At 52.9% G+C, this 21,564-nt stretch overlaps 7 protein-coding genes across 8 annotated transcripts; 2 read left to right on the top strand and 5 right to left on the bottom strand.

Moving 5' to 3' along the window:
* Window position 1: 1 nt before the first annotated feature.
* On the bottom strand, window positions 2-2,924 carry acu-3 (acetate utilization-3). Its single transcript, XM_955761.3, has 3 exons — window positions 1,873-2,924; window positions 1,647-1,802; window positions 2-1,580 (listed from the first exon to the last, which is right to left on the bottom strand). The coding sequence occupies exons 1-3, from the start codon at window positions 2,101-2,103 to the stop codon at window positions 321-323; spliced, it is 1,647 nt and encodes a 548-aa protein (XP_960854.1). The 5' UTR covers window positions 2,104-2,924; the 3' UTR covers window positions 2-320.
* A 1,605-nt stretch (window positions 2,925-4,529) lies between these two features.
* Window positions 4,530-8,609, bottom strand: csa (Cockayne syndrome A ortholog). Its single transcript, XM_955760.3, has one exon. The coding sequence runs from the start codon at window positions 8,601-8,603 to the stop codon at window positions 4,794-4,796; it is 3,810 nt and encodes a 1,269-aa protein (XP_960853.3). The 5' UTR covers window positions 8,604-8,609; the 3' UTR covers window positions 4,530-4,793.
* Window positions 8,610-9,011: 402 nt separating this feature from the next.
* On the top strand, window positions 9,012-10,389 carry NCU04228 (phytanoyl-CoA dioxygenase). Its single transcript, XM_955759.3, has one exon. It carries the CDS (start codon window positions 9,217-9,219, stop codon window positions 10,204-10,206), a length of 990 nt encoding a protein of 329 aa, XP_960852.1. The 5' UTR covers window positions 9,012-9,216; the 3' UTR covers window positions 10,207-10,389.
* NCU04227 (hypothetical protein) lies at window positions 9,127-13,598 on the bottom strand. The gene is made up of 2 exons (XM_955758.3): window positions 12,960-13,598; window positions 9,127-12,586 (listed from the first exon to the last, which is right to left on the bottom strand). The coding sequence occupies exon 2, from the start codon at window positions 12,391-12,393 to the stop codon at window positions 11,296-11,298; it is 1,098 nt and encodes a 365-aa protein (XP_960851.1). The 5' UTR covers window positions 12,394-12,586; window positions 12,960-13,598; the 3' UTR covers window positions 9,127-11,295.
* Window positions 13,599-14,398: 800 nt separating this feature from the next.
* On the bottom strand, window positions 14,399-17,607 carry NCU04226 (hypothetical protein; the record flags this gene model as incomplete). Its single annotated transcript, XM_955757.2, has 3 exons — window positions 15,248-17,607; window positions 14,568-15,134; window positions 14,399-14,474 (listed from the first exon to the last, which is right to left on the bottom strand). The coding sequence occupies exons 2-3, from the start codon at window positions 14,810-14,812 to the stop codon at window positions 14,399-14,401; spliced, it is 321 nt and encodes a 106-aa protein (XP_960850.2). The 5' UTR covers window positions 14,813-15,134; window positions 15,248-17,607.
* On the top strand, window positions 15,110-17,764 carry NCU04225 (60S ribosomal protein L20). The gene has a single exon (XM_955756.2). The coding sequence runs from the start codon at window positions 16,179-16,181 to the stop codon at window positions 16,854-16,856; it is 678 nt and encodes a 225-aa protein (XP_960849.1). The 5' UTR covers window positions 15,110-16,178; the 3' UTR covers window positions 16,857-17,764.
* A 238-nt stretch (window positions 17,765-18,002) lies between these two features.
* Window positions 18,003-20,370, bottom strand: NCU04224. 2 transcript variants are annotated; one of them, XM_011396336.1, is made up of 4 exons: window positions 19,798-20,370; window positions 19,343-19,640; window positions 19,036-19,268; window positions 18,003-18,968 (listed from the first exon to the last, which is right to left on the bottom strand). In XM_011396336.1, the coding sequence occupies exons 1-4, from the start codon at window positions 20,040-20,042 to the stop codon at window positions 18,338-18,340; spliced, it is 1,407 nt and encodes a 468-aa protein (XP_011394638.1). In that variant the 5' UTR covers window positions 20,043-20,370; the 3' UTR covers window positions 18,003-18,337. The 2 variants fall into 2 exon arrangements, with proteins under 2 accessions (XP_011394638.1, XP_011394637.1); XM_011396335.1 differs by having other exon boundaries at window positions 19,343-20,370.
* Between the last annotated feature and the right edge of the window lie 1,194 nt (window positions 20,371-21,564).

Here is a 21,564-nt window from a genome sequence, read left to right as displayed (position 1 = left end):
TCAAGAGGCATAAAGTTTGGTCAAAAGTGATTTGGATTTCGCCAAACAGGAATCACAACAATACCTATAAACAAAGCCTCAGCGTAACGCCATCAAGGTCATCACACGGGGCATACCCCTATCCAAAAACGATACAGCGCACAAAGTTTTGTATCTCCCCAACCATATGCGATCCGTTTGTCATGTCCTGTCATGTCCTGTTTGATATCCAGAAGAAAAGGGGAAAAAAATAATAGACCGCCATAAAGCAAAAAAAGAAAACTCCAGAAATGTGAAAACTCCCAAAATCATGAAACCATCACTCTATTCGCATCACACATCTAGTGGAACTGATCCTCAGTGACACCCTTGCCCATCGCCGCCGTCGAGCTGACACCACCGGTGACCATCTTCTGCAGCTCATCCACGTACGTGGCGCCCGACCACTTCTGGTGCTTGACGACATCGACGCCGTTGTCAATTTCGGGCTCCTGGACGAGCTCGCCGTAGGCGCGCATGCCGATCTTGCTGTACGCCTTGGCGAACTGGTCGCTGATGAGCGCCGTGGTGTGCAGGCCCGCGAGGGTGATGAACTGCCAGCAGTAGCCGAGCTTGGCGAGGCGGCGGATGTACGTCTCTTGGTCGTCGCGGCCCATGGCGGTCTTCCAGTTGAAGGAGGGAGAAAGGTTGTAGGCGAGCTTCTGCTCGGGCCAGACGGCGTGGACGCCCTTGGCGAACTCCTCGGCCTGAGCGTAGTCGGGAAGCTTGGACTCCATCCAGATGGCGTCGCAGTAGGGAGCGTAGGAGATGGCGCGGTTGATGGAGCAGTCGCAGCCGCCCTTGAGGCGGTAGTAGCCCTCGCGCGTACGGGGGGACTCCCAGTCAAAGAAGATCTCCTGGCCGAGCAGCTGGCGGGCAATGGCGCGCGCCTCGCGGTTGGAGATCTGCTTGCCCTTGACGGCGGCTTGGTACTTGGCAGCGAGGTCCTTGGCGTTTGAAAACTTGCCCTTGGCGATGACATCAAGGACGGCCTCGTCAAAGCGCTTAAGGTCGGCCTTGGCGAGCCAGTCGTCCTCAATGGCCTGGAGCTGGGCACCGGTCTTGCCCTCGGCTTCAGCCTTCATCATGAGGTCGGCGAGGGGCTCGAGGTCGGGGTTGGTGCAGCCGAGGATAAAAGCGTGGTCGCGGGGGTCGATGGTGGTGGTGATGAGGGTGGCGGCCTCGGCATCGGTACGGGCAATGCAGAGGAGGTCGGAGCCCATGATATCAGCCTGGGCACGGATGGCGACGAGACGGTTGATGTGCTCCTGGATGGGAACGAGGACCTTGCCGGCCATGTGGCCGCACTTCTTGGTACCAGGGGCCTGGTCCTCAATGTGAATACCGGCAGCACCCTTCTCAATGAAGAGCTTGGTGAGCTTCATGACGGCGGTCAGACCACCGTGACCGGTGTCAGCATCGGCAACGATGGGGCGGAGGTAGTCGATGTTGGCGAGCTTCTCGCGCTGGTCCTTGGGGACGGAGAGGCGCTCCTGGCGCTGCTTGCGGTCGTGGAAGAGCTGGGCCATGAAGAGGTGGCCAACCTTGTTGGGGACGGTGGTCTAGATTCGAATATCAGTATGGGAGGGGCTCAATGGCTCTTTTTCACTGAGAAGAAAAAAACTCACGTAGGGGTAATCAGCAAGATCCGGGCCGGGCTCGTCAGAAGAGGAGGCGGTCGAGGATGATTGCCAGCCGGAAACGTAGACGGTATCGAGGTACTTGGCCATCTGGGTCACCATGGTAGGCTCCAAGCAGCCGTATGTGTAAGAGGCATCGCGCTTCTGTCGCCGAGTGAGATTGTCAGTGAGATTGTTTCCCCCTCAAGTTTTCCAATGGCAGATGGTTACTAACAGCGAAGCGGTCCTCGAGGATCTTCCAAAGCTTCTTGGCCTGCGCATTGCTGGCGTACTCGATCTTGAGGTTTCCACGCTTGGAGACGATCTGCTCAGCGGTGAAAGGGCGCTTGGTTTGCCTCCAGCGTGAGTCGCTCCACCACTTCTTGACCTCCTCGACCTCCTTGGCGAAAAGCTCGTCCTCGAGAGCGGGATCCACGGCGGGGTTGACCATGTTGTTGGCAGCCATGATGGGCAGGTGTGGTATGAAAAACGATCAAGGGGTATATATAATAAGGATTAAGACGTGAGGCAACACAACTGTAGTGTGTGTAGTTGATGTCGTGGGTATTTAGTGGTACCTAGCACTCAAAGCAAGGACGGTAAAAGGATGATGTCGTGTGGATGGGTAGGAGTTCAAGGTGGCGGTGTTGACTTGAAACTCGGAGTCGGTGATGTGATACAGAACAGTAAGAACAAAGAAATTCAGAGAGGAAAAGGAATTGGGAGGGGGACCAAGTTTCTTAAGAAAGGAACCGAGGAAGAAGCAGACGGAGCTCCAAACATATGAATCAGGAACACAGTCATGGCCAAGCAAGGTTCGGCGGAGACACGGACTGGAACCGGAGCGTGGGTGCCCTGACTGGCTTCATCTTCTTCCCCGGTCATCCTCCCCATCATGGGTGGATGGAGGCTGTCGGGGACATGGCAACATTGGGGAAGGGAAGATGGGGAAATAGCCGCTAGACCGGTCGCTCCCGATCAATCTCAAGAAGAGTAACTCTTCGGGGTTTCGACTTCGCTTTTGACGGTCAATCGGATGCCTGGATGTCATTGGCGATCGGACCTCTGGACGTGTCTGACTCGAACATCAGTTTGAGTCCGTGTGGGGCCCGCTCCGCGAGACTGTGGGCGAATATACGGGGGCCCAGGAGTGGCACAGTACACTACACTATGTATAAGCCGAGGGAGGTCCATTTCTCAGTTCTTAGTTCTTGACCCTTAGTTCTTTGCGCCTCGGGACTACTAGCTGTACCTACACGTTGTACCTTGACGAGGCACATAGGTAGGTAGCCTATCCCGAGACTGACGACTTGTCGCGAATGTTGCCGTGTCGCGTGCTGTGCTGAGGACGGACGAAGCAGCGTACTTAGTGTAGGTCGATTTTCTCAAGTGCCATCCCATCCCAACCCTTGGCCCTAAACTTTTCGTCAAGCCGATGATGATGCATACCAAGTCGATCTTGGACCAGTCAGAGGGCGTCCTGGGGGGCTTGGCCGCATCCGAAAAGAGGAAGAAGAGAACCCCCCTTTGGCCGAGCCATGTCTCGTTGCAACCCCACATCTTCCATGCTCACCAACCCATGTCCCAGCCAGTCATACATGCTCCGTACCGTAGTGCCCCCGTGAACCGAATTACCGAATGCCGGGACGTTGTCCATCAACGTCGGCGAGCGAGCGAGCCTATGAGCTATGTACAATTGGTGCACTACAGCACATCCCAGGCCAATCTTCAGTGTGCCAAGTGCCAGCTGTTTTGTGACTGTTTTCCTGGGGCCATTATTGCTCGTCTCTTCGCGCCATTACATACAGCGCTTGATGTTGTTGTTGTTGTTGAGTTGTTGTCGTCGATGTTCCTGATGCTGGAGCCAGCCCCTCCCCCGCAGTACCACTTGTTAGATATCCACATTTTGCCATGTCAACACGGGCATAAGGGTCATTCAATTCCCTATGCCCATGTGCATACATAGTACAATGTATACAAACACTGCTTTGGACATGCGGATAGACACAGTCTGTCACTGTCATCTCATAGTGACATGACTAGTGTACATACCTACTGCATACAACTAACTAGCCTCATGAACCATCTTCCTCGGGAACCCCATATTTTCTTTTGTTCACTTCGTTGTTGAATTTCCCCAGAAATCTTATTCGGAGACCGGCGCAAAGCCTCAAAGCCCGAGGAGCCTGGGGAAGGAAAATCCCCACTACTGGCATGTGAAAGATGCGTCATAGGTAGCCAGCCATAGCGGTACCCAATTCCGATCTCTGGGAATAGTGGTTGGGAATGCCAGCACTCCCCTCCCCCTTGATTGGATCGTCCTTTTGACCTCGGTCAACTTTCCGGTGTCCAAGTCAGCTGCCACTCAGCCCACAGTTTGGGGTATACCCCGGAACCCCAGGCCAGGATTTTCCGTGTTCGTCGTCGAGGGTGCTCCTGATATGATATGATATGGATTAGATTTCGACACCGGGGACAACGCGCGAAGCACCCAAATAGAAAAACGATAAGAAAAAAAAGATGAGAAAAGGTTGAGAAGAAGTTACTCCGAAACGGCTGACTGCTACATGCATCACATGCACAGGTACGCCATTGTCCCATGTGCTTGTGCATTTGTTGACTGATGCTGTTGTTTTTGTGTAGCAATCCCGTTACCGCGAAACAGTATAACAAGGTGCAAAGGTCAAGCCATGTGATTGAAAATCGACAACTCCATGCCGTCGTACAGGCGTCGACAGTCCAATACTGCTTTGTTTTGTTAGCTCGAGACCTCGGGGCGTTTTCATGCTGTGAATTTGCTTTTCCCAAAACAAACTACACCGTAATGAATCTTATCCTTGCAAGGTTTGGGACAAGTCGGAAGCGAGCCCGTTCAGTGTACCAGGAGTAGGTATTGATCGAGCTAACAAACAAACAAACCAGAGCTGGATGATATTATCGCCATTAAGTCCTACTGGTTGGTGACCGCATGCAAGGAATAATGAAATTCAATCAAACGGTTGGGGGAAAGGGTAGGACTGGAATGGCGTCTCGTATGTCCGCCGTAAATACATCTTCGTCTTCAATACTCCAAAACTGTTGTATAACTGCAGGGGTATAATGCCAATGTTGAGACATGCCAGAAACGCCAAGCCACGTAAGAACTCTTCAACAAAATCAGAGTTCGTCATCCTCATCCTCATCATCATACAGAAAAATTGTCGTGACTTTTTTCTGCCCCGCCGCCGCCGTATTGTCGAACGACGTCCCGGCGCCGACGGTAACCGTTCGTGGTTCCTCCACTCCCTCCGTCTTGACGGCCACGGATGATGCACCTGAATCAACCGGTTTGCCAGCTTCAGAAACGATTGTGGCGGTCTCGTCAGTTCGCCGTTCCCCAGCCTCAGCCTTCGGCACCGGTGAAGCTGAAGCACCAGCGCGAGCGTTCGGCAGGGAACGAACCCCGTATCCGAGAGCTCCGGTTCCGCGGAGTGGGTCCCCCTCCTCGCCTCTCTCCGCTGCACCGGCGACCGCTCTTTTCTCGGCGATCTCGCCCCTCGTTACTTCAACTCCGGCATTTGGCTTTGACTCACCTAGAACTAGTATCTCCTCATTCGCGACCGCTTTTTCGAGATCAACAGTCTCATCATCATCATCATCGTCGGTCTTAACCATGGTTGACTCATCATTCTCATCATCGTCATCCTCCGTCTCTTTCTCTGCTTCCATTTTCGCCATTTCCTGTTCCAGTAATTTGACCTCGCGCCGCCTGTAAAAAGTATCCAAGCAATTTCGCCGCTGCTCTTGCGTCCAGCTTTCCACAACCAGCGCAAAATCGGTCGCATTCTGAAAGCCAAACTCCCTCGCCATTGAACAAAATTGTCGTCTCTTGACATCCTCGGGCGGGTTGAATTTGTAATGCATCCTAAGCATCTTCTTCCGCGCCGGCCCGTTTAGGTCTTCTTGGTCCTCGTCATCGTCATCATCATCACCACCATCGCTGGATTCTGTACTATCTGCAAACAGCGCGTTGTTGGCGCCTGGAAAGAGCTGACTGTCCGCAGCGTTTGCTGCCAGTTCGGCGCGCCGTGATAATTGCGCCTCGACCTTGCTTGTGCCGATGACCTCGGAGTTCTCATGGGTGTACTCGACGCCGGCGGAGGCGAGGATGGCAGCAATGGCATCGCTTTTTGGCTTTTTGGACTTGCTAGCTTCAAGCAGTTTGTCTGGCTCCTCTGCAGTGACGAGTTTTGCAAGCGAGCTCATACCCGTATCATCGTCTTTGTCCTCGCTTTCCTTCTTGATGAAGTCCAGTTCTTCGTCTTCGTCCTTGACGGCCTTTTCCATGTCAATATCGGTGAGGTTGACGCCAGCCTTGGCCTCAGCGATGTTGGTCTTGTTGACAATGTCTCTGAGCACGACTTGGTCGGCGTGAAAAGTGAACAAGTTTTCCAGTCCAAAGAGTTCGCCTTTCCTGTTCTTGTCCCTCTGGACACCCTTAAAGTAACGGCGTTCGTTGGAGGCGTTATAGCCAATGTTAGCCTGCTGCTGTTTATAGATCTGTCTAGCGTAGACAATCTCTTCGATGGTCCCGGCGGAGACCAACCGGAAGACATCCACATCTCGGATCTGGCCGATTCGGTATGCACGATCCTGGGCCTGCAAATCGTAAGATGGGTTCCAGTGCGGGTCAAAGATGACAACTTTGTTTGCCGACGTGATGTTCAAGCCAACCCCTCCCGCTTTGGTGGATATGAGGAAAACAAACTGTCGGGGATCCGTATTGAACTCGTCAACAACCCTTTGTCGCTCTTCGTAGCTAAGCGCACCGTCGAGAAAACTGACGTTGTAGCTGGTGTTATGGAAGAGATGCTGCAGGATGCGCAGCAGACGTACACTGTGGGAGAAAACAAGAACTTTGTCTCCACTCTCGTGCCAAAAGCGTAGGAGCTTTCTCAGGATCTTCCATTTTCCGCAGAACTCCGGGTTTGCAAGGCTGAGCATGGATTCTCGGTTATTGTAAAGCTCTTTCCACGTATCTGGAGCGCAGGTCTGGAGCACGTTAAGCTCTGAACGTTGCTTTTCCTTTGGGTCGGAAGAGGAGGGGATGAGCAACGTTAAGTGATTTGCGATCTTCTGGAGAGTTATGATTGATGGGAAAACGTAAGATTTCCAAGTACGACCGTCACTCAGGGTCTTGTAGCAGCAAAACCCTCCAGCTCGCCCCGAGTGACACTTGCATGGTTGGTAGGCATTGAGGATAAAAGTAACGTGTTCTCCTTCCAGAAAATTCTCGTAGGCGTCGCGTTGGACGTCTGTCAAGGGACAGAACACGACCTTGTCGCTCTTCTTCGGAAGTTGATGGGCAATCAGGCTCTTCATGCGCCGGAGGAAGAACTCTGGAAGGAGGTTCTGCACCAGCTTCTTTGCGGTTGTACGGGCAATGCTGAGCTGCTTGAGCGTTGCATCATGGGATTGGCCTGCGGTCAGAGGCTTTGTTATAGACTCGTTCCATTCGGCTCTTGTCCCAAAATAGCCCGGGTTCGTCCAGTTGAGGAGTGTCCAAAGCTCTTCATATCTGTTCTGGATCGCGGTACCGGTTAACCCAATGCGGCACATGGCATTGATTTTATCCATGGCACGAGTCGTCTCGGACACTGTGTTCTTCAAGATGTGGCATTCATCAGCCACAACACAATCCCACTCAACGGTATTGACTGCTTCGTGGCAGTTCCTGTACGTGTCGTAGGTAGTGATCATGACCTCAATACGTCCTGATTTAGCTGCCTGCAGCACATCTTCTCTGTTCGACCCATGGAAAACATCGACATGCCACCAGCCCCACCGGTCCAATTCGTTCTTCCAATTCTGGATAAGAGATCCAGGACAGACAATAATGACCCTCGGGTACCAGAGGTCGCCAGCTCGCCGCATCTTTCTCATCCTCTTCGCATCACGCTCGTCACCGGTCTTGCCGAAGGCTGCCGTAAGGAATGCAGCCACTTGAACAGTCTTTCCCAGACCCATATCATCGCCGAGAATACAGCCCCGCTGGTAGACGAACTTTTGGTGCAGAAACTTGACGCCTTCCACTTGGTAGTCGCGGAGATATTGCGCGATGCAAGCGGGGATGATACCCGCAGAGTACTCGAGTTCGACATCCTTATAGGGTCGACATGGCTTGATACCAGAGCTCTCCTCGAACTTTGGCCGTTGTTCGTATCTAGTCCCTTTCTCGTCGTCGGAAAAGTAGATGTCGTGGTAGTCTGGGGGTAGCTTCAAGCCGGCGTTGCGCAGCAGCTCTCTGTCCTTGTTAAACTTCCTGCGACGCTCCAACAGATAGTCGGGAATGAAGGCTTCAGCGTAGTCGGTTTCTTCTTCCTTCCTGACCGTAGGCTGGTTCAGCTCGATAATCTCGTCGTGTCTCGACCTATTTGTCGCAGCCGCTGTCTTCTTTCCTCCCCTGCCTTTCCCCTTTGATCCTCTGCCTCTAACGCTCCCTGAAGTAGCACGTCGCTTGGCATTGCGTCGTGCCTTGAGCTTCTCGCCATCGTCCGAATCGTCTGACCAATCGACCTTTTCCTCGAAACTGACGCTCAACTTACGTTTGCCCAAGGAGGTAGTAGTAGCGCTAGCGCTGCTTTGAGGGCGGAAGTCTTCGTCGAAGGATAAGGTGGGATCGTCATCCGACAGGACTATCGCATTCTCAGCCATTGCGCAGGCATGGTATCGGCTGGTGATAGTTGGTGATGACGACGCGTTGAAAGGTGGGAAGTTGGCGACGGAGGGGCAACATGCAAGGGCCAAATCGCGCCTAGAGAGCGTGAGCACGTGTGGGAGAGGCAGTAGGCGAACCCTAACCCGTAAGCAGTCGGGTCCTTGAAGACGGAGGTCTCTGTGTCTATCAACCTGCCTTGATAGCACTTGTTCTAGGCCAGACAAGATGCTTTCCACAAATTGAATCGAATTACGCTTTGAGATTTTCATTTTCTCCAGAGACATTGAAGATATTTTCACCATGGCTTCATCAGTCTAATACGTACGCCCACTCACAGCTCAGTGGAGCTCGGCGCTTGCCGATACCTTCCTAACACTAACATCTCACGTTACATCAACTCGCTGACATCGATCCACCAGATCGTCACGACGCGGAAAAAAAAAAAAAAAAAAAAAAAACCGTGGAAATAAAGTTTGAACCTTCGGTCTATCTTGCCGAGAATTCAAGCGTCGAACCATTGTCTTGGGCTTCTTTTGGTGTCGTAACAGCGGGCTAGGCGATCCTCTTGAGCTTCCTCTTCCGACTTAGACGCGGTTCTTGCAAGGGGGTACTGTTAGCGGTGGAGGGTCCTCAACAGCTCTTATCGGGGGGGATGGCGTTCTGTTAGTGCAGCCACCTAGACTACACTATATCAAGGTGGGGTTCATCCCGACTCAACCTCGCTTCACCTCACCATACTTCCATTGTCTCGACTACTTGTACCATCACATCCTTTCTAGACGAAGCGAGAAGTCTCACTCAACTTTTCAATTCATGTGAGAACTACCTAAGCAACCAACCCATCTTCTTCTTCCACCAATCACCACCACCACAACCACCACAATGGCCTCCGAACCTCCCACCTCCGACGGCCTCACCCCCACCCAACTCGCCTTCTTCCACCAAAACGGCTACCTAATCATCCCCCGCGCCCTGCCCCCCACCACCGTCTCCCGCCTCCTCTCCGAAACCCAGAAGCTCCTCTCCGACTTCGACCTCACCACGCACCCCCTCACCCGCTTCCGCACCGGCGGCTCCTCCGGCCACGACCACGTCGGCGACGACTACTTCCTTTCCTCAGGGGACAAGATCCGCTTCTTCTTCGAGGAAGACGCCTTCGACGACGCTTCGGGGAACCTAATTAAGCCCAAAGACAAGGCCATCAACAAAATCGGACACTACCTGCACGGACTCAACCCTGCCTTTGCGAGCCTGCTAGCCACCAGCCCGGACGATGAGCGGGGGTGGGTGCAAGACCTGAAAGCGCGCCCGGCGGCCGTGGCGCGGGACTTGGGCTTCAAGGACCCGCGGTGTCTGCAGAGCATGGTCATTTGCAAACAGCCCGAAATCGGCGGGGCGGTGCCTCCGCATCAGGACAGCACGTTTTTGTATACCAACCCGCCTTCGGCGGTGGGGTTCTGGTACGCGCTGGAGGACGCGACGCTGGAGAATGGGTGTTTGAGCTTTCTGCCGGGGTCGCATTTGTGGGCGCCGATCGAGAAGAGGTTGGTGAGAAAGGAGGGTGCGAAGGAGGGCACGGAGATGGTGGATAATGATGGGCCGAGGTTCCCGCCTGGAGAACAGTATGGGGAGGATAAGAAGCCGGAGGAGGTCAAGGGCAGGGAGGAGGAGGCCTACGTTCCAGGGGAGGTCAAGGCGGGCGATTTGGTGCTCATTCATGGCAATATTTTGCATAGGAGTGAGAGGAATTTGAGCCAGAAGGGAAGGATTATCTATACCTTTCATGTTATTGAGGGTGAGGAGGGGAGGGAATACGATGAGAGGAATTGGTTGCAGCCGCCGCAGGAGGGATTCACGAGGTTGTATGCTTAGACATTGGCCGGTGTGCACGAGGATGAGGATGGCTATAATGGACCTCCTTGATGGTCATCCTAAATCCCGACATGTATCAACAAGCGTTGCTTTAGTCAAATCCATCCAAAGTCAGTCTTCAGTGAGTGGGGTATTTGCATTGAGACGTGGTGACTCCGAGTCGAACCGTTCACAATCACCGCATAATGGATAGTTGGAACGATTGATGTCAACCGAGTTCTGAAACACTAGAATACCCAAATCATTGGGTGCCTGATCATCAAAGCTTAATTTCCTCCGCGGTCTGCATGATCCTGGCTGACCAAGTTGCTGGATCCGTATATAATCTCCCTGTAGATTACTTTCAGCCTTGGAACCATGCTTAGCGGACGATCACCTCGCCCCGGCTGACTGTTTAGACCATTTTTCATATTGACACCCCATTCTGAATTCACTTATCTCGTAAAAGTCATTGAAAGATCAACAAATCAAGCCGCTGTTTCTCTTTTTGTTGTGGTGGTTCCTAGCTCGAACTTTCTCTCTGTCGATTGCAGTCATTCCATGACGTGTGCTTGGTGGTATTCGGTATAACATCAAGATGTTTGAAAAGAAGGAAAGAAGAGAAGAGAAAAAAAAGTTAAATGGGAAATAGGTCGCAAACGGGTGACAAGAAGTGAAGATGGTGGAAAAAAGAAATAGCAAGATAACAGGATAACAAGTAGGGGGAATATAGAAAAGAAAGAGAAAACCACACCGAACCAGCACCCGGCAACCTTTGTCTTGCCATCCAGCCCTCCCCCCTAAAGATCCAGCAAAGAAGCGGAGGTAGAAACAACAGCCGTTAGCCACACGTCAGCACCCCCGTGGTTGAGAAACAGCAACAACAATCGTCCATTCCTCGAAAAGTGGATTGGATATCCTTCCTGTCACCCTCCGGCAGCACCAGACCAAATGTCGCAATATCGAAAAGTATGAATTCTTGCTCCACCTCGATTCTTCCTAAACCATGTTTTCGCACGTCCTCAACCAAGAAGCACAAGTTGACCATGCGTCGCAACCGTCTTGTGTCGTTCCAGCTCGTTGACTTCCGCACGTACTGTTCCTCCTAGCTTAAACCGGGCTTACAGGAAAGCTCCTCACACCACCACTCAAATCGCCGCTCCCTGTCCTCCGCAGCGCTTGTGACATTGTCTCAATAGCAATCTCGCCGTTGACAACCGGGCTAGGGTGCAAAAGACTTGTTGGGCTTCCAAGGGGTTTCCTGCCTGGAGATCCCGGAATAGTGCCAAAATCCAGTCCCTTCACCGATCCAGACTTGCTCGTTGGGGGACTTGTGTTGTGACCACCAGAAGAGGAGACTGGAGAGCGAACTGGGCTCGGTGAGCGGTTGACACCAGTGGGGGTGAGGCTGGTCAAGCCAGCAAAGTGCATGCTATCGCGCGAGCCTGCAACCTGTAGCTGCTCGGCCTGCACGACATCGGCAAACGAGATGAAGCTCAGACGGCGGACATCCGTGTTATCAAAGCTACCGTAATTGGAAGCTGTCTCGTTTCCAGTTATTGCCCCCCGCGCAGCAGCGAAGGCGGCTAGTTCGTCTACCCAGCTTGACTCAAGGGAGAGAGGGACAGCAGTAGGGGCAGCTCCGGTCACCGTCACGGCGGCGGGCTGGTGCGAGGTATGAGTGATAATCTCAACGGTATCGGGGTCAAGGCGCTTGTCGGTAATGGCCTGCGAGGAGGCGTCAAGCACGGGTGGGATGTAGTTCTCAGTCTGGATGTGAGACGGGATGGCAGGTGAATTTGGGACCATAGAAGTGCTTTCTTGTACGTCACGCTCGAAGATTTGGCTACCAGCTGGCGATGAAAGGCGTGGCGATGAGGTAAAGCCACGGCCGGGCGATTGTGGTGTGATGTAGACGTCGGACTGAACAGGCGAGGCACCGGTTGACCTCTTAACCCAAGAGGTAGCCTTTTCTTGGCTAGTGGTGGATGGTTCAGGCGATTTTGAAGCGGACGATGCGTCTTCCTTCTTCTTTCCAAAGCCAAAAAGGCTGCGCTTCTTGGCCTTCTTCTCCTCCGACGCTCCTCCCTCGTCTCCGGCTACCGCTCGTGGGGTTGCGTTTCCGGAGCCTGAATCGGACTCAAACGGGCCCGCTAACCTTGGGATACTCTGGCCGCCCTGGGGCAGCGATGTGCTGGCGAGACTCATAATGATTGATGATTTTGGAGCTGCGATAGTACTGATTTTCGTGCTCGGTTGTCTCGGATTCTGGAGGGAAATGCAGATGTGAAGTACTGGACGCGGATGGCGTTTATTTGGTGTTTTGGACGAAGATGGAGGACAAAGAGGGCAAATTACAAGCTCCAGCTAAAGCTTCTCAAGGTCGGGACAAGTGGAGAGTCTAGAATCAACACCGGGATCTGGTCAGCGCAAGTTATTTTGGGAACACCAGAAATCAGAAGCGCGCGGAGCAGACATGGTGATCTAAGATGGAGCTTGATTTTGAAATTCCCCAATTTCGGCTGGCGGCGACAGTGGGGAGTGAAAATGGATATTGTGTTGTCGTGACAACAGCGAACAGGGACAAGCTCTTGCGTCCTGGCCCAGGATGGACAAGAGCAATTCGCGAGGCTGTCGCATGCCCATTACGCATCGCTAAGCTCAAGTGGGATGAATGATTACGGCAATCCGCCACTCCCATTCCACATGATGACCGCGATTGAGATTGGGACTGTGACGTGGACAGGGAAGGGTGAGGAAAGGTGCGCCCTTACCAAGTACTGGTAGCAGTTGTCCAATAACCAACTTGTACACTTTTTGGTTGTTTATGTAGATTGTGTTTCTGGCGATGACGAGATGTCAAGAGACCAGAAGAGGAGGGGAAAAGAAAAAAAAACAAGTTTGCCCAGGTCGGCTTTTGGCGTTATGAGTGATAGCTCAGGAAGGAAAATTTGCGCACGTCCGGGTCTGGTGGGAGAGAACTAAGGATCGCGGGATGAGGAGGAGGGAGCGACGGAAGGGTGCAGTGATGTTCGTGTTGGTGTGTGTCCGTCCAGTCAGTCAGTCGCAGTCACCACTCACTGGCAATAAGGCAGCGTGTGATGTGATGTCCCGATGCAGAAGTCAAAATGGAAGCTCGGACGGTCTCTTCTCTCTGGACCTGGATAGTGGATGCTCTAGGTCACCCTTGGCGCGCTGTGATGGGGCCGTTGCCGACGAGGTGCTGGGTGTCCCCTGGATCTGCCCGCTGCAGTCTCGGGCGCAAATGCGATCCTGAGCAAGCCGCAGATTCCGCTTTGGGAGTTAGGTAGTGTTTGTTAGAGCTGTTGGCCTTTTCAGCTCTTTACGCGTCGAGGGCTGCTGAAAGTGTTTGCAGATTGGGATGTGTTGTACCGGAGTTCAAGAAGTCGGACAAATGCAAATCAACTGGCAGACAGTGGGAGAGGACTTGAACGGGCGGGAACGCACGACATAAAAGATTTCTCCCGTGTCTATCGCCGACCTGTTTGTCGAGCCCAACATGTCTCTAAACGAGCTGTGTTAACTGAACAAATCAAGAACAAGCGACCTAAGGCCCGATGACGATGGTCCAACCGACCCACTCTCCCACTCTAGGAATTCTACAGAGCTAGTATCATTGTAAGATACCGTAAGCTGGACTGCCGTGGCCGCCTGAGAGCCATGCAGTGAGCGTAAAGCGGTGTTTCAGTTGAAAGATCACCATTGGCAAAACATGAAATATGTAGTGTAGTAGTCCTTAGAGGCATCACCATCACGATATCAAGTATGACTGTCTGTCTACCTTTGGGTAGGTTGGTCTGAATCACACTTGATGACACGCCAAAGGCCTTGTTTTTAACCTTTTGGAGATTTCCAGGTCAAGCTTCAATGCTCACTAGCCGCCAAGGTCCGGATACTCCGCAACGAAGATTTTTACAAAGGGCAAGGAACAAGCCGACAGCGTGGTTGACCCTCTTTTGGTCACGCAGCAGACCTCAAACTCAGCCCTGAGAAGCGTTGGACCAAGGGAGGGGATTTTTGGGACAAGAGAGTGTCGGCCGGATGCGGGAGGTGATACGAGTCTGGTGATACGGAGTCGTGCCTGGATGTCGAAGGAACCGGGAGATAGTGCTTGATTGGGCCGACCACCGTGTCACATAATAAGACCAACCCAATCAAAATTATTTCCCTTTTTTGGCCGCGACCTGATACTCTACTGAGACGGCCTGACTTGTCCAGACACATGGTTGCAGTCGGTCGCAGTCGAGTCGACGGTATCAACAACACTTCTATCAATTTCCATCACCAGGCCATGAAACTGGCCCCATTCAGGCCCCTCCCATCCAATTCACAACTTGGCAATAGGGCCTCGCCCTACTCACACATGAAGATTTCTGTCGGACCAAGTTCCGGGTGTCGTCTTCAAGTTGCTCTCAGCCCACTTGTCGATCACAAGAAGAGCACCTGATGCCGTGGGGTGTTGGATGTGCCTGGCATTTCGACCCTGAAATTGAGACAGAATCAGGTGGGGAATGCTAGTCTCTACGTCACACGGCGTCCGACAACGAGCCTTTTCCAACTTCACATCAATGTCGCTTGTGCACACACCGGCGCCATGCCATGCCATTCCATGTATCCATCATCCCGGGACCTTTTAAGCTTCCGGCATCCAAAATTCTAGACTCGGACCCGACAATTCCAGCATCGGTTGCTCAAGGTATACAGATCGTTGGATTTGTGGTTGTTTCCAGGACCACAACACAGCCTGGCGCAACTAAACGGATTCGAAGACCATTGCGCTGCCTCACCCTGGACCATAACGACAACCCAGGAATCTGGGGAAGCAAATGCGGGGTTACCAAAAGAACCGAGCTCGCTTGTGGTTTCCAGAGTCTTTTTCAATCTTCTTTCTCACGGTGAGTCATGTGAGTGGCTCTTCTCGAAGGAAACTAAGGCGTATTTCTATTTTAGCTAACACACGTCGACGCGGATGTTGGTGATATTTTTGGAGATTCTTTGCCAACTCGGAGTGACGAAAATGTGAAGAGCTTTGTTAGCTCACCTCAAAACCCCTGCATAATCGTCACGCGTTTCCAATTCGCCTCAGAGGTGTCCCGATACACTCCGACGAAAGCCAGATGGGCCGACCGGACAAACATCGTGATCGTGTCTTGTGTACAGAAAGCATGATTATTGTTCCACACGCATTTCGCGGTTTATGCGGTACCCGTAGTCTCCGGTCACCGATGGACAATCTGACCCAGGTAACGACTAACGAGTAGTATCTGGGACATGTGGAAGGTTGCCGGGCCCAAATGGGAAAAGAGGAATGTATTAATGGGCCGAATCTATCCGGGAAACCGGGCGGGGCCCGGTTGGTGCTCAGACAAAAACAACATGGGATGAACCGAACAGACCCACTGTGTCCGGCCGTCAAGGTCCGCAGAAAATCGGGAATTGGAGCGGAGGAGTGGAGCAGATAGCCCGCAGCTCCCGACGGATGGCCCAAGCGTTTGTTGTTTACTTTCGAACGGCGTACGCGGACCGTGCACCAAGCACGTGACCATGATTAAGCGGTTTCCCGAGAAAAAGTTCATGTCCAATGTGGGATGGCAAGCACGCGGAGCTCGTTGAGAGACAGAGACGCCGATTGAGGTGGACGGGTGAACAATTGGACGACCAGATCCCCCGCATTCGCGATATCCAGAGAATCAACAGGCGTCCAATTTGCAGTTTGCGACGGAAACGTGATCCTGAAAAATAACAGAGAGACCTCTCATAATCTTGCTGAACTTTGTTAAGCCGTCGTCTCTATTTTTTTATTTTTTTTTTCCGCAAATCGCCTGCAACTCGAACCCTCGTCCCCTCTTTCGACGATCCCACCCACCTCGGCTCTCCGACCAATCCCGTCGTCCCCGTCTGTACAACTTCTTCACTGAAGCCACAGCACGACGGTCAGAGTGTAAACAAAGCAACAGAGACTACCAACAAAAATGGAGGCTTCTCTTTCCCTGTTCCGGCCCGTGGCCACCTGCTGCCGCCGCGTCGCGCTCTCCTCCTCTTCCTCCTCCTCCCAAAAGGCCGCCGCCGTCGCCGGCATTTCCGTCCGCTACCAGTCGACCGCGAACCGCACAAAACGCATGCTCAACATTCCTCCGCACGAGTCCTTCCTCAACGTGCCCGTCGAAGGCGACCGCATCATCTTCAACCCTCCCTCGTCCGAGGCCTCGGTCTACCACACGCCCTTCAAGTTCCTCCCGCGCTCCGACCCGCGCCGCCGCGCAAACATCTACAAGCTCTTCAAGCCCCCTCAAGCCCCCATCACCACGCCAGAGTCCAGCTCCACCGATGCCGCCGCTGCCGACCAGCACGGAGACCTACCGCCCGTGCTCTACAACCCCACAAAGTCGTACAACGTCACGCCCGAGCAGGTCGAGGAGATCCGCGAGCTGCGCGCCAAGGACCCCAAGAAGTACAGCGTCACTTACCTCAGCAACAAGTATAACTGCACAAAGGTGTTTATCATGATGTGCACCCAGGCGCCTCGCGAGCACCAGGAGCAGCACAAGCTCGCGCGCGCCAGGACTGCCGAGAACTGGGGCCCCCGGAGAGCGGCGGCCAAGCTGGATGCCAGGAGGAGAAAGGAGATGTTGCATCGTGGCGAGATATAGATGCGGATGGACTGGGGTTGGGGGAAAACGTTGAAGAAGGGGGAGGAAGAAGAGGAGGAAGCCTTTCCAGGGCGGAGGAGGCTGCGGATGAGGGAGAAAGGAGAAAGAGGGAGTGGCCTGGTCTGGTCTGGTCCGGCTTTCGGTTGCTTTGCTTCCCCGTGCGCGGCATTTATACTATTTCTTGGTAACCTGTTGTTCTGGTCTAGCTGGCGAGCGGGCTGGGGGGAAAAGCCTGTTCATCTTGCCCGGTATGAGACACCGCTAAAAGCGGCAGGGCCAATTTCCTAGCTCAGCTCAGCCCATCGTTATGCGCGACGGGTCGACTGAGTTGAGTTGGTTGTCTCCGAGATACGCGCACAAAGGGGCTGCGGTAGATATATACCACCAGCAAACCAACAACCACCCCAGCCTCATCACCGACCATCCGACCGGCCTGCCAATTCTTCGATCTGCCATATCCAAGCCTGCCAGCGATAACATGAGGAGGAGGAGGAAGAAAAAGAAGAAGAAGAAGAAGGAGAGATGGAAAGCCAGGAAGGAGATTATTGCCATACCCACACTTTGTATTACTAGTCACAGCACAGCGCATAAAAAAGGGGAGAGACAGAGACGCAGTTTGGTCACGACTATTTGCACACGCCTTTGTACGATCAGGAATGGGTAGGTAGGTAGGTAGGTAGAGGCTGGGTGGGAAGGGGGAAGGAAAACGGAAAATGGGTCAGTTGGTTTTGGTCGGCAGCCGAAATGGGGGGGTTGGTTAGTTGGTGAAGTGTTTGTTGTTGTGCCTCACACTTGAGCCGGCAACAACCACAAAAACACCTCTGTACATATGTTCATGTCATTCTCATGTCTCTTTGTTCAAATACCACTCGCGCAGCGTTCACTATAATCATGACTGTGCTTCTTGTAACCAGTTAACAACGACTACTGACGACCTGTTCCGAATTTGTCAGTTACCTATCTCTTCTCACAGGGAGAATTGAAGAGAGATAGGTGAAGAGAAAAGTGAAGAGAAAAGTGAAGAGAAAAGTGAAGAGAAAAGTGAAGAGAAAAGTGAAGAGAAAAGTGAAGAGAAAAGTGAAGAGAAAAGTGGAGAGAGAAGCGAAGAGAGAAGTGAGAAGAGCAGCAAAAGAGGAGCGAGGAAGACGAAGGGTCAAAGCAAGCTATTAACGATAACAGAAATTTGTATTTCTGCTCTGCTTCTGCAATTTTATACTAACGGTAAGGTTTACTTGAGCTCCTAGTCTCTCCGCTCAGAAGCACACGGAATATTGATTGTACTTTTGGGTAGCCAGAAGCCAGTAACGTTATCCAAAATCCATAGAACCCCGTAAAGTTACAATCTCGATGTCCCTTCCTCTCATTACTCCCAAAACCCATCACACTCCTTTTAGAGTAGACCAAAACAAAAACTCAGCGAGCGACGATCACGACTGCCATCCAAAATATCATGACGCCTATGCCCTTATTACCCTCTCTTCCTATTTTTCCTCGAGCGCCTTACTCCTTGTTTCCTGTCTGGCGAATTCATAGTCCAGCTTTCCGGGAATCACCCTCCAACACCAGCCACACCAACTCCTCACTTTGGCCTGCATCTCCCGTCCGAGGATATCGCCTCGATCCCGCTCGTCAGGCCATTCGGGGACGCAAGCCCCGACCTTGACCATCCGGACCAGCTTCTTCTTGACCACACCACCAATTCCCTCGATTTCATGCCTGTCATAGCCAGGCTTCAGCATAGGACTGGGGGTCCTGCGCTCGAGGCTGGGCCCGGCCAAGGTAGAGCCAAGACCGCCCGTCTGCGATGACGAGGAGGCGTTGCTACCGTTCACACTTCCGTTACTACTGGTGGTGCTGGCAGTATCGGTGCCCCATAGAGCCATGGAGATGGTGGAATCATTCGAGACAGTGGTGGTAGAGGGAGACGGAGTATACACATAGGAGCCGTCGGCTTCTTGAGCATCTTCGGCATCACAGTCGATCTCCTGTTCCCGCTTCCGGGCAGCACAGCAGTCACTCCCGCGTCCGCAAATAACGCCACGATCGCCTTCGCCGATGCCTGTGCCGAGACCACCGAGGACATCGGTGTATTGGTTTCGCCATCTCCAGATGCTGATGATAGGTGACGTGTCAGAACCAAATGTGAGTATATGTAGTGGGACTTGGCACGTCGATTTACCTCTTGTAGTCGTAATCATCGTTGCGTATTGTTTTCCCACAGGGCTGGCAAAGCCAAACTCCGTCTGTGTCGCATCTGCATATGGCTCTTTGCACATCATCCGATTCAACGGAAAACTCACGGCCAAGGGGTGGCTTTGTGAGATTCCCTATGGGCGTCTTTGCGCATGTCACGCACAGCCGGCGGTGGCGGTCGCGGAGCACAATCGGTGCCGGAGGTTTAATGGCACAATTCTAACATCATTTTCGGACTGGTTAGCTCTCTAGGTAGCTTCAAATCACCCATGGTAGTAGTATCATGTACTTACCCGACAAACGACAGTACCGCAACGGCGACACCCTCCAACCAGATCGCGAGCGCATTGACCGACCTTGCAAGGCTTATTGGATCTTCCCAGCTCTTGCATGTAGAACCAGTTGACGGTACGAGCGCGATAACGAAGCACCGCATCGGGATCGATAGGAAGGTCTTCGTTGGAGCAATGCAAGGTGGAAACAAGGAGCATCTTGCGGTACTGCAGTAGGTTCCCCCTTATTTGCCGGCAGGTTCGCGACAGGTTATCGAGCGTGTTCAAGTCAATGGAGGCAGCCAGAGACATGACGATACTGGTTATGAGAAGACTCGAGTCAGTAATTCACCCCTCCCGTTCGCGTGAAGAGAAGGCGGGAGAGGGGAGAATTCGAAGACATGTCAACTAGAAAACGAAAGAAAACGGGGTAGAAGGTGGTGGTGGTGGTGGTGGTGGTGGTGGTGGTCGCCTACGGATAGCATCCCAAAGCCAGCGTCATGGAGTTCTGGTTTGGATTCTCCCTGACAGCGGGCTCGTGAGCCTCCTCGCGATGTTTCTCAGTGTTCACGCTGCCCACGCCCTCCGTTTTGGCCCGGCCGATGTCGGTGACGATCCCCGTTCCAGCACCATTCCTAGCCGGCAAATTGAGGCCATGATGAGAAGGCTGGACCTGGCCAGGGTCGACATCTTCGTCTTCGAGATCTACAAAGACGGCCATTGTTTGAATGCCGGGGATGCGGCTGTTGACTCGGGGGATCACAGGATCGAGTGTCGTCGGTGTTTGTTTGATAGTTTATCGGTTTGGTAGCGGGGGTGAACCAGATGACCAAGAACGCCGGGTTCACAGTATCACCAAGACAAAACTAGATGGATAAAGGAAAAGCAATGATGAAAGTGAGTATTATTAGAACATTGAAGAAGCCAAGTTGACCATAGCAAATCACACAAAGAAGAGACGGAAGAAATGCTTTTGTTTTCTTCGACGCCAGCTTGGACCGACGTTGTGATGGAGGATGACGATTCATGGAAGGAATGGAACAAGACCGCTTTCCTTGTGCTCCGCGATCTTGTAAGCCGCTGTCCAATTAAAGCGTGTTCCAGGCTGCCAGTGGGAGTGCATTGACAGCACGATGGCTCCACACTGTTACCACTGAAACCTCTAACCAGGGCACTAAACCGGGCTTGAGCCGGGCGGTCTTGCAGGGGATAATGTTAGAGATCAGTTCATAACTTCATCCACGCTTCTGGAAGGTGGGGGCATCCAGAGCTTCTTTTCTCGTGTCTCTGATTTAGCTGCCCGTGCCTTCCCATTCTTCACCGCGTTGAAGGCAATGACGGGAACATGTGACCTTTTGCATTTTCTTCCCCTTGCACCAACGTCAGTTCCATTCGGCTAGCAATGGGTGATCCCCCTGGGCTCTCTTTTTCGCAAGAACATTACACCGCACACGGAATTTGAGAAGCAACTAATCAACTCAACCTCCTCCAGCTTTTCGTGGTTTGCTCGATGTGCCTTTGCGATGGCATACTTCCTTTGTGACAACTTCGCTCAAGCTCGATCATGACGCGCAATTCTTAACGTCTTTTCCTCCAAGCAATGAACTCTTGAGCTCAACCCAGTCGGCGCCGTAACATGCTCGAGTCGGCGAGCCAACGTTGAGTCCTGTACCAAGACATTGGGTGCCGCCAGCATGACACTGCCCCTTGATGTTCGGAACCGACTAGTGCTGAGGCTCAACGCCGATCCGTTAATCACCCCGGAGTCTCGGAAGCCGGAGGGAGAACAGCCTTGACTACGGCTTCGGCATATCAAAGTTGCCTATCTATCGTCTTGGCGATACCTATGTCGTCCAACGTACAAGTGCCGGCTCGGCACACTATCTGTGCCACTGTGGCCCCGTATCGCCGTATTTGATGTACGAACACAGCGCAAGGTCAAGAGCGAGCTAACGCCGGCACCCAAAGCGCCTCATGTTGGCGAGATGCTGTGCTGTGTTCGACCACGTATCTGGCCAGCGGCAAACCTTTCGGGACCATGCGCGTGGCGCTGAGACACTCAATCAGCCACTGTTCTCTAGGCTCTCTCCATTGCTTGGGGCATTGCCTGCTTCAAGTTGTGAGGTTGGGGATTGAAGGAGATTTTCGTCAGTACCACAGATTCGTCGAGCGGCCCTTGGTCTTTAAGACAGCTTCGATTTCGTTCTTCCGTCCCGCGAGACCGGTCTCGAAAATAGGAACGA

The sequence above is a fragment of the Neurospora crassa genome, linkage group V (genome assembly GCF_000182925.2).
Source record: "Neurospora crassa OR74A linkage group V, whole genome shotgun sequence".
Taxonomy (NCBI): domain Eukaryota; kingdom Fungi; phylum Ascomycota; class Sordariomycetes; order Sordariales; family Sordariaceae; genus Neurospora; species Neurospora crassa.
This window is presented reverse-complemented; position numbering and strand designations above follow the sequence as displayed.

Coding starts and splice junctions, on each gene's coding strand:
- NCU04224 (XM_011396336.1), bottom strand. CDS start 20,042: ATGGCCGTCTTTGTAGATCTCGAAGACGAAGATGTCGACCCTGGCCAG. Junction 19,641..19,797: donor CTGGCTTTGGGATGCTATCC/GTAGGCGACCAC, acceptor TCTCATAACCAG/TATCGTCATGTCTCTGGCTG. Junction 18,969..19,035: donor GATGATTACGACTACAAGAG/GTAAATCGACGT, acceptor ACCTATCATCAG/CATCTGGAGATGGCGAAACC.
- NCU04225 (XM_955756.2), top strand. CDS start 16,179: ATGGAGGCTTCTCTTTCCCTGTTCCGGCCCGTGGCCACCTGCTGCCGC.
- NCU04228 (XM_955759.3), top strand. CDS start 9,217: ATGGCCTCCGAACCTCCCACCTCCGACGGCCTCACCCCCACCCAACTC.
- NCU04227 (XM_955758.3), bottom strand. CDS start 12,393: ATGAGTCTCGCCAGCACATCGCTGCCCCAGGGCGGCCAGAGTATCCCA.
- csa (XM_955760.3), bottom strand. CDS start 8,603: ATGAAAATCTCAAAGCGTAATTCGATTCAATTTGTGGAAAGCATCTTG.
- acu-3 (XM_955761.3), bottom strand. CDS start 2,103: ATGGCTGCCAACAACATGGTCAACCCCGCCGTGGATCCCGCTCTCGAG. Junction 1,803..1,872: donor TCCTCGAGGACCGCTTCGCT/GTTAGTAACCAT, acceptor ACTCGGCGACAG/AAGCGCGATGCCTCTTACAC. Junction 1,581..1,646: donor ATCTTGCTGATTACCCCTAC/GTGAGTTTTTTT, acceptor ATTCGAATCTAG/ACCACCGTCCCCAACAAGGT.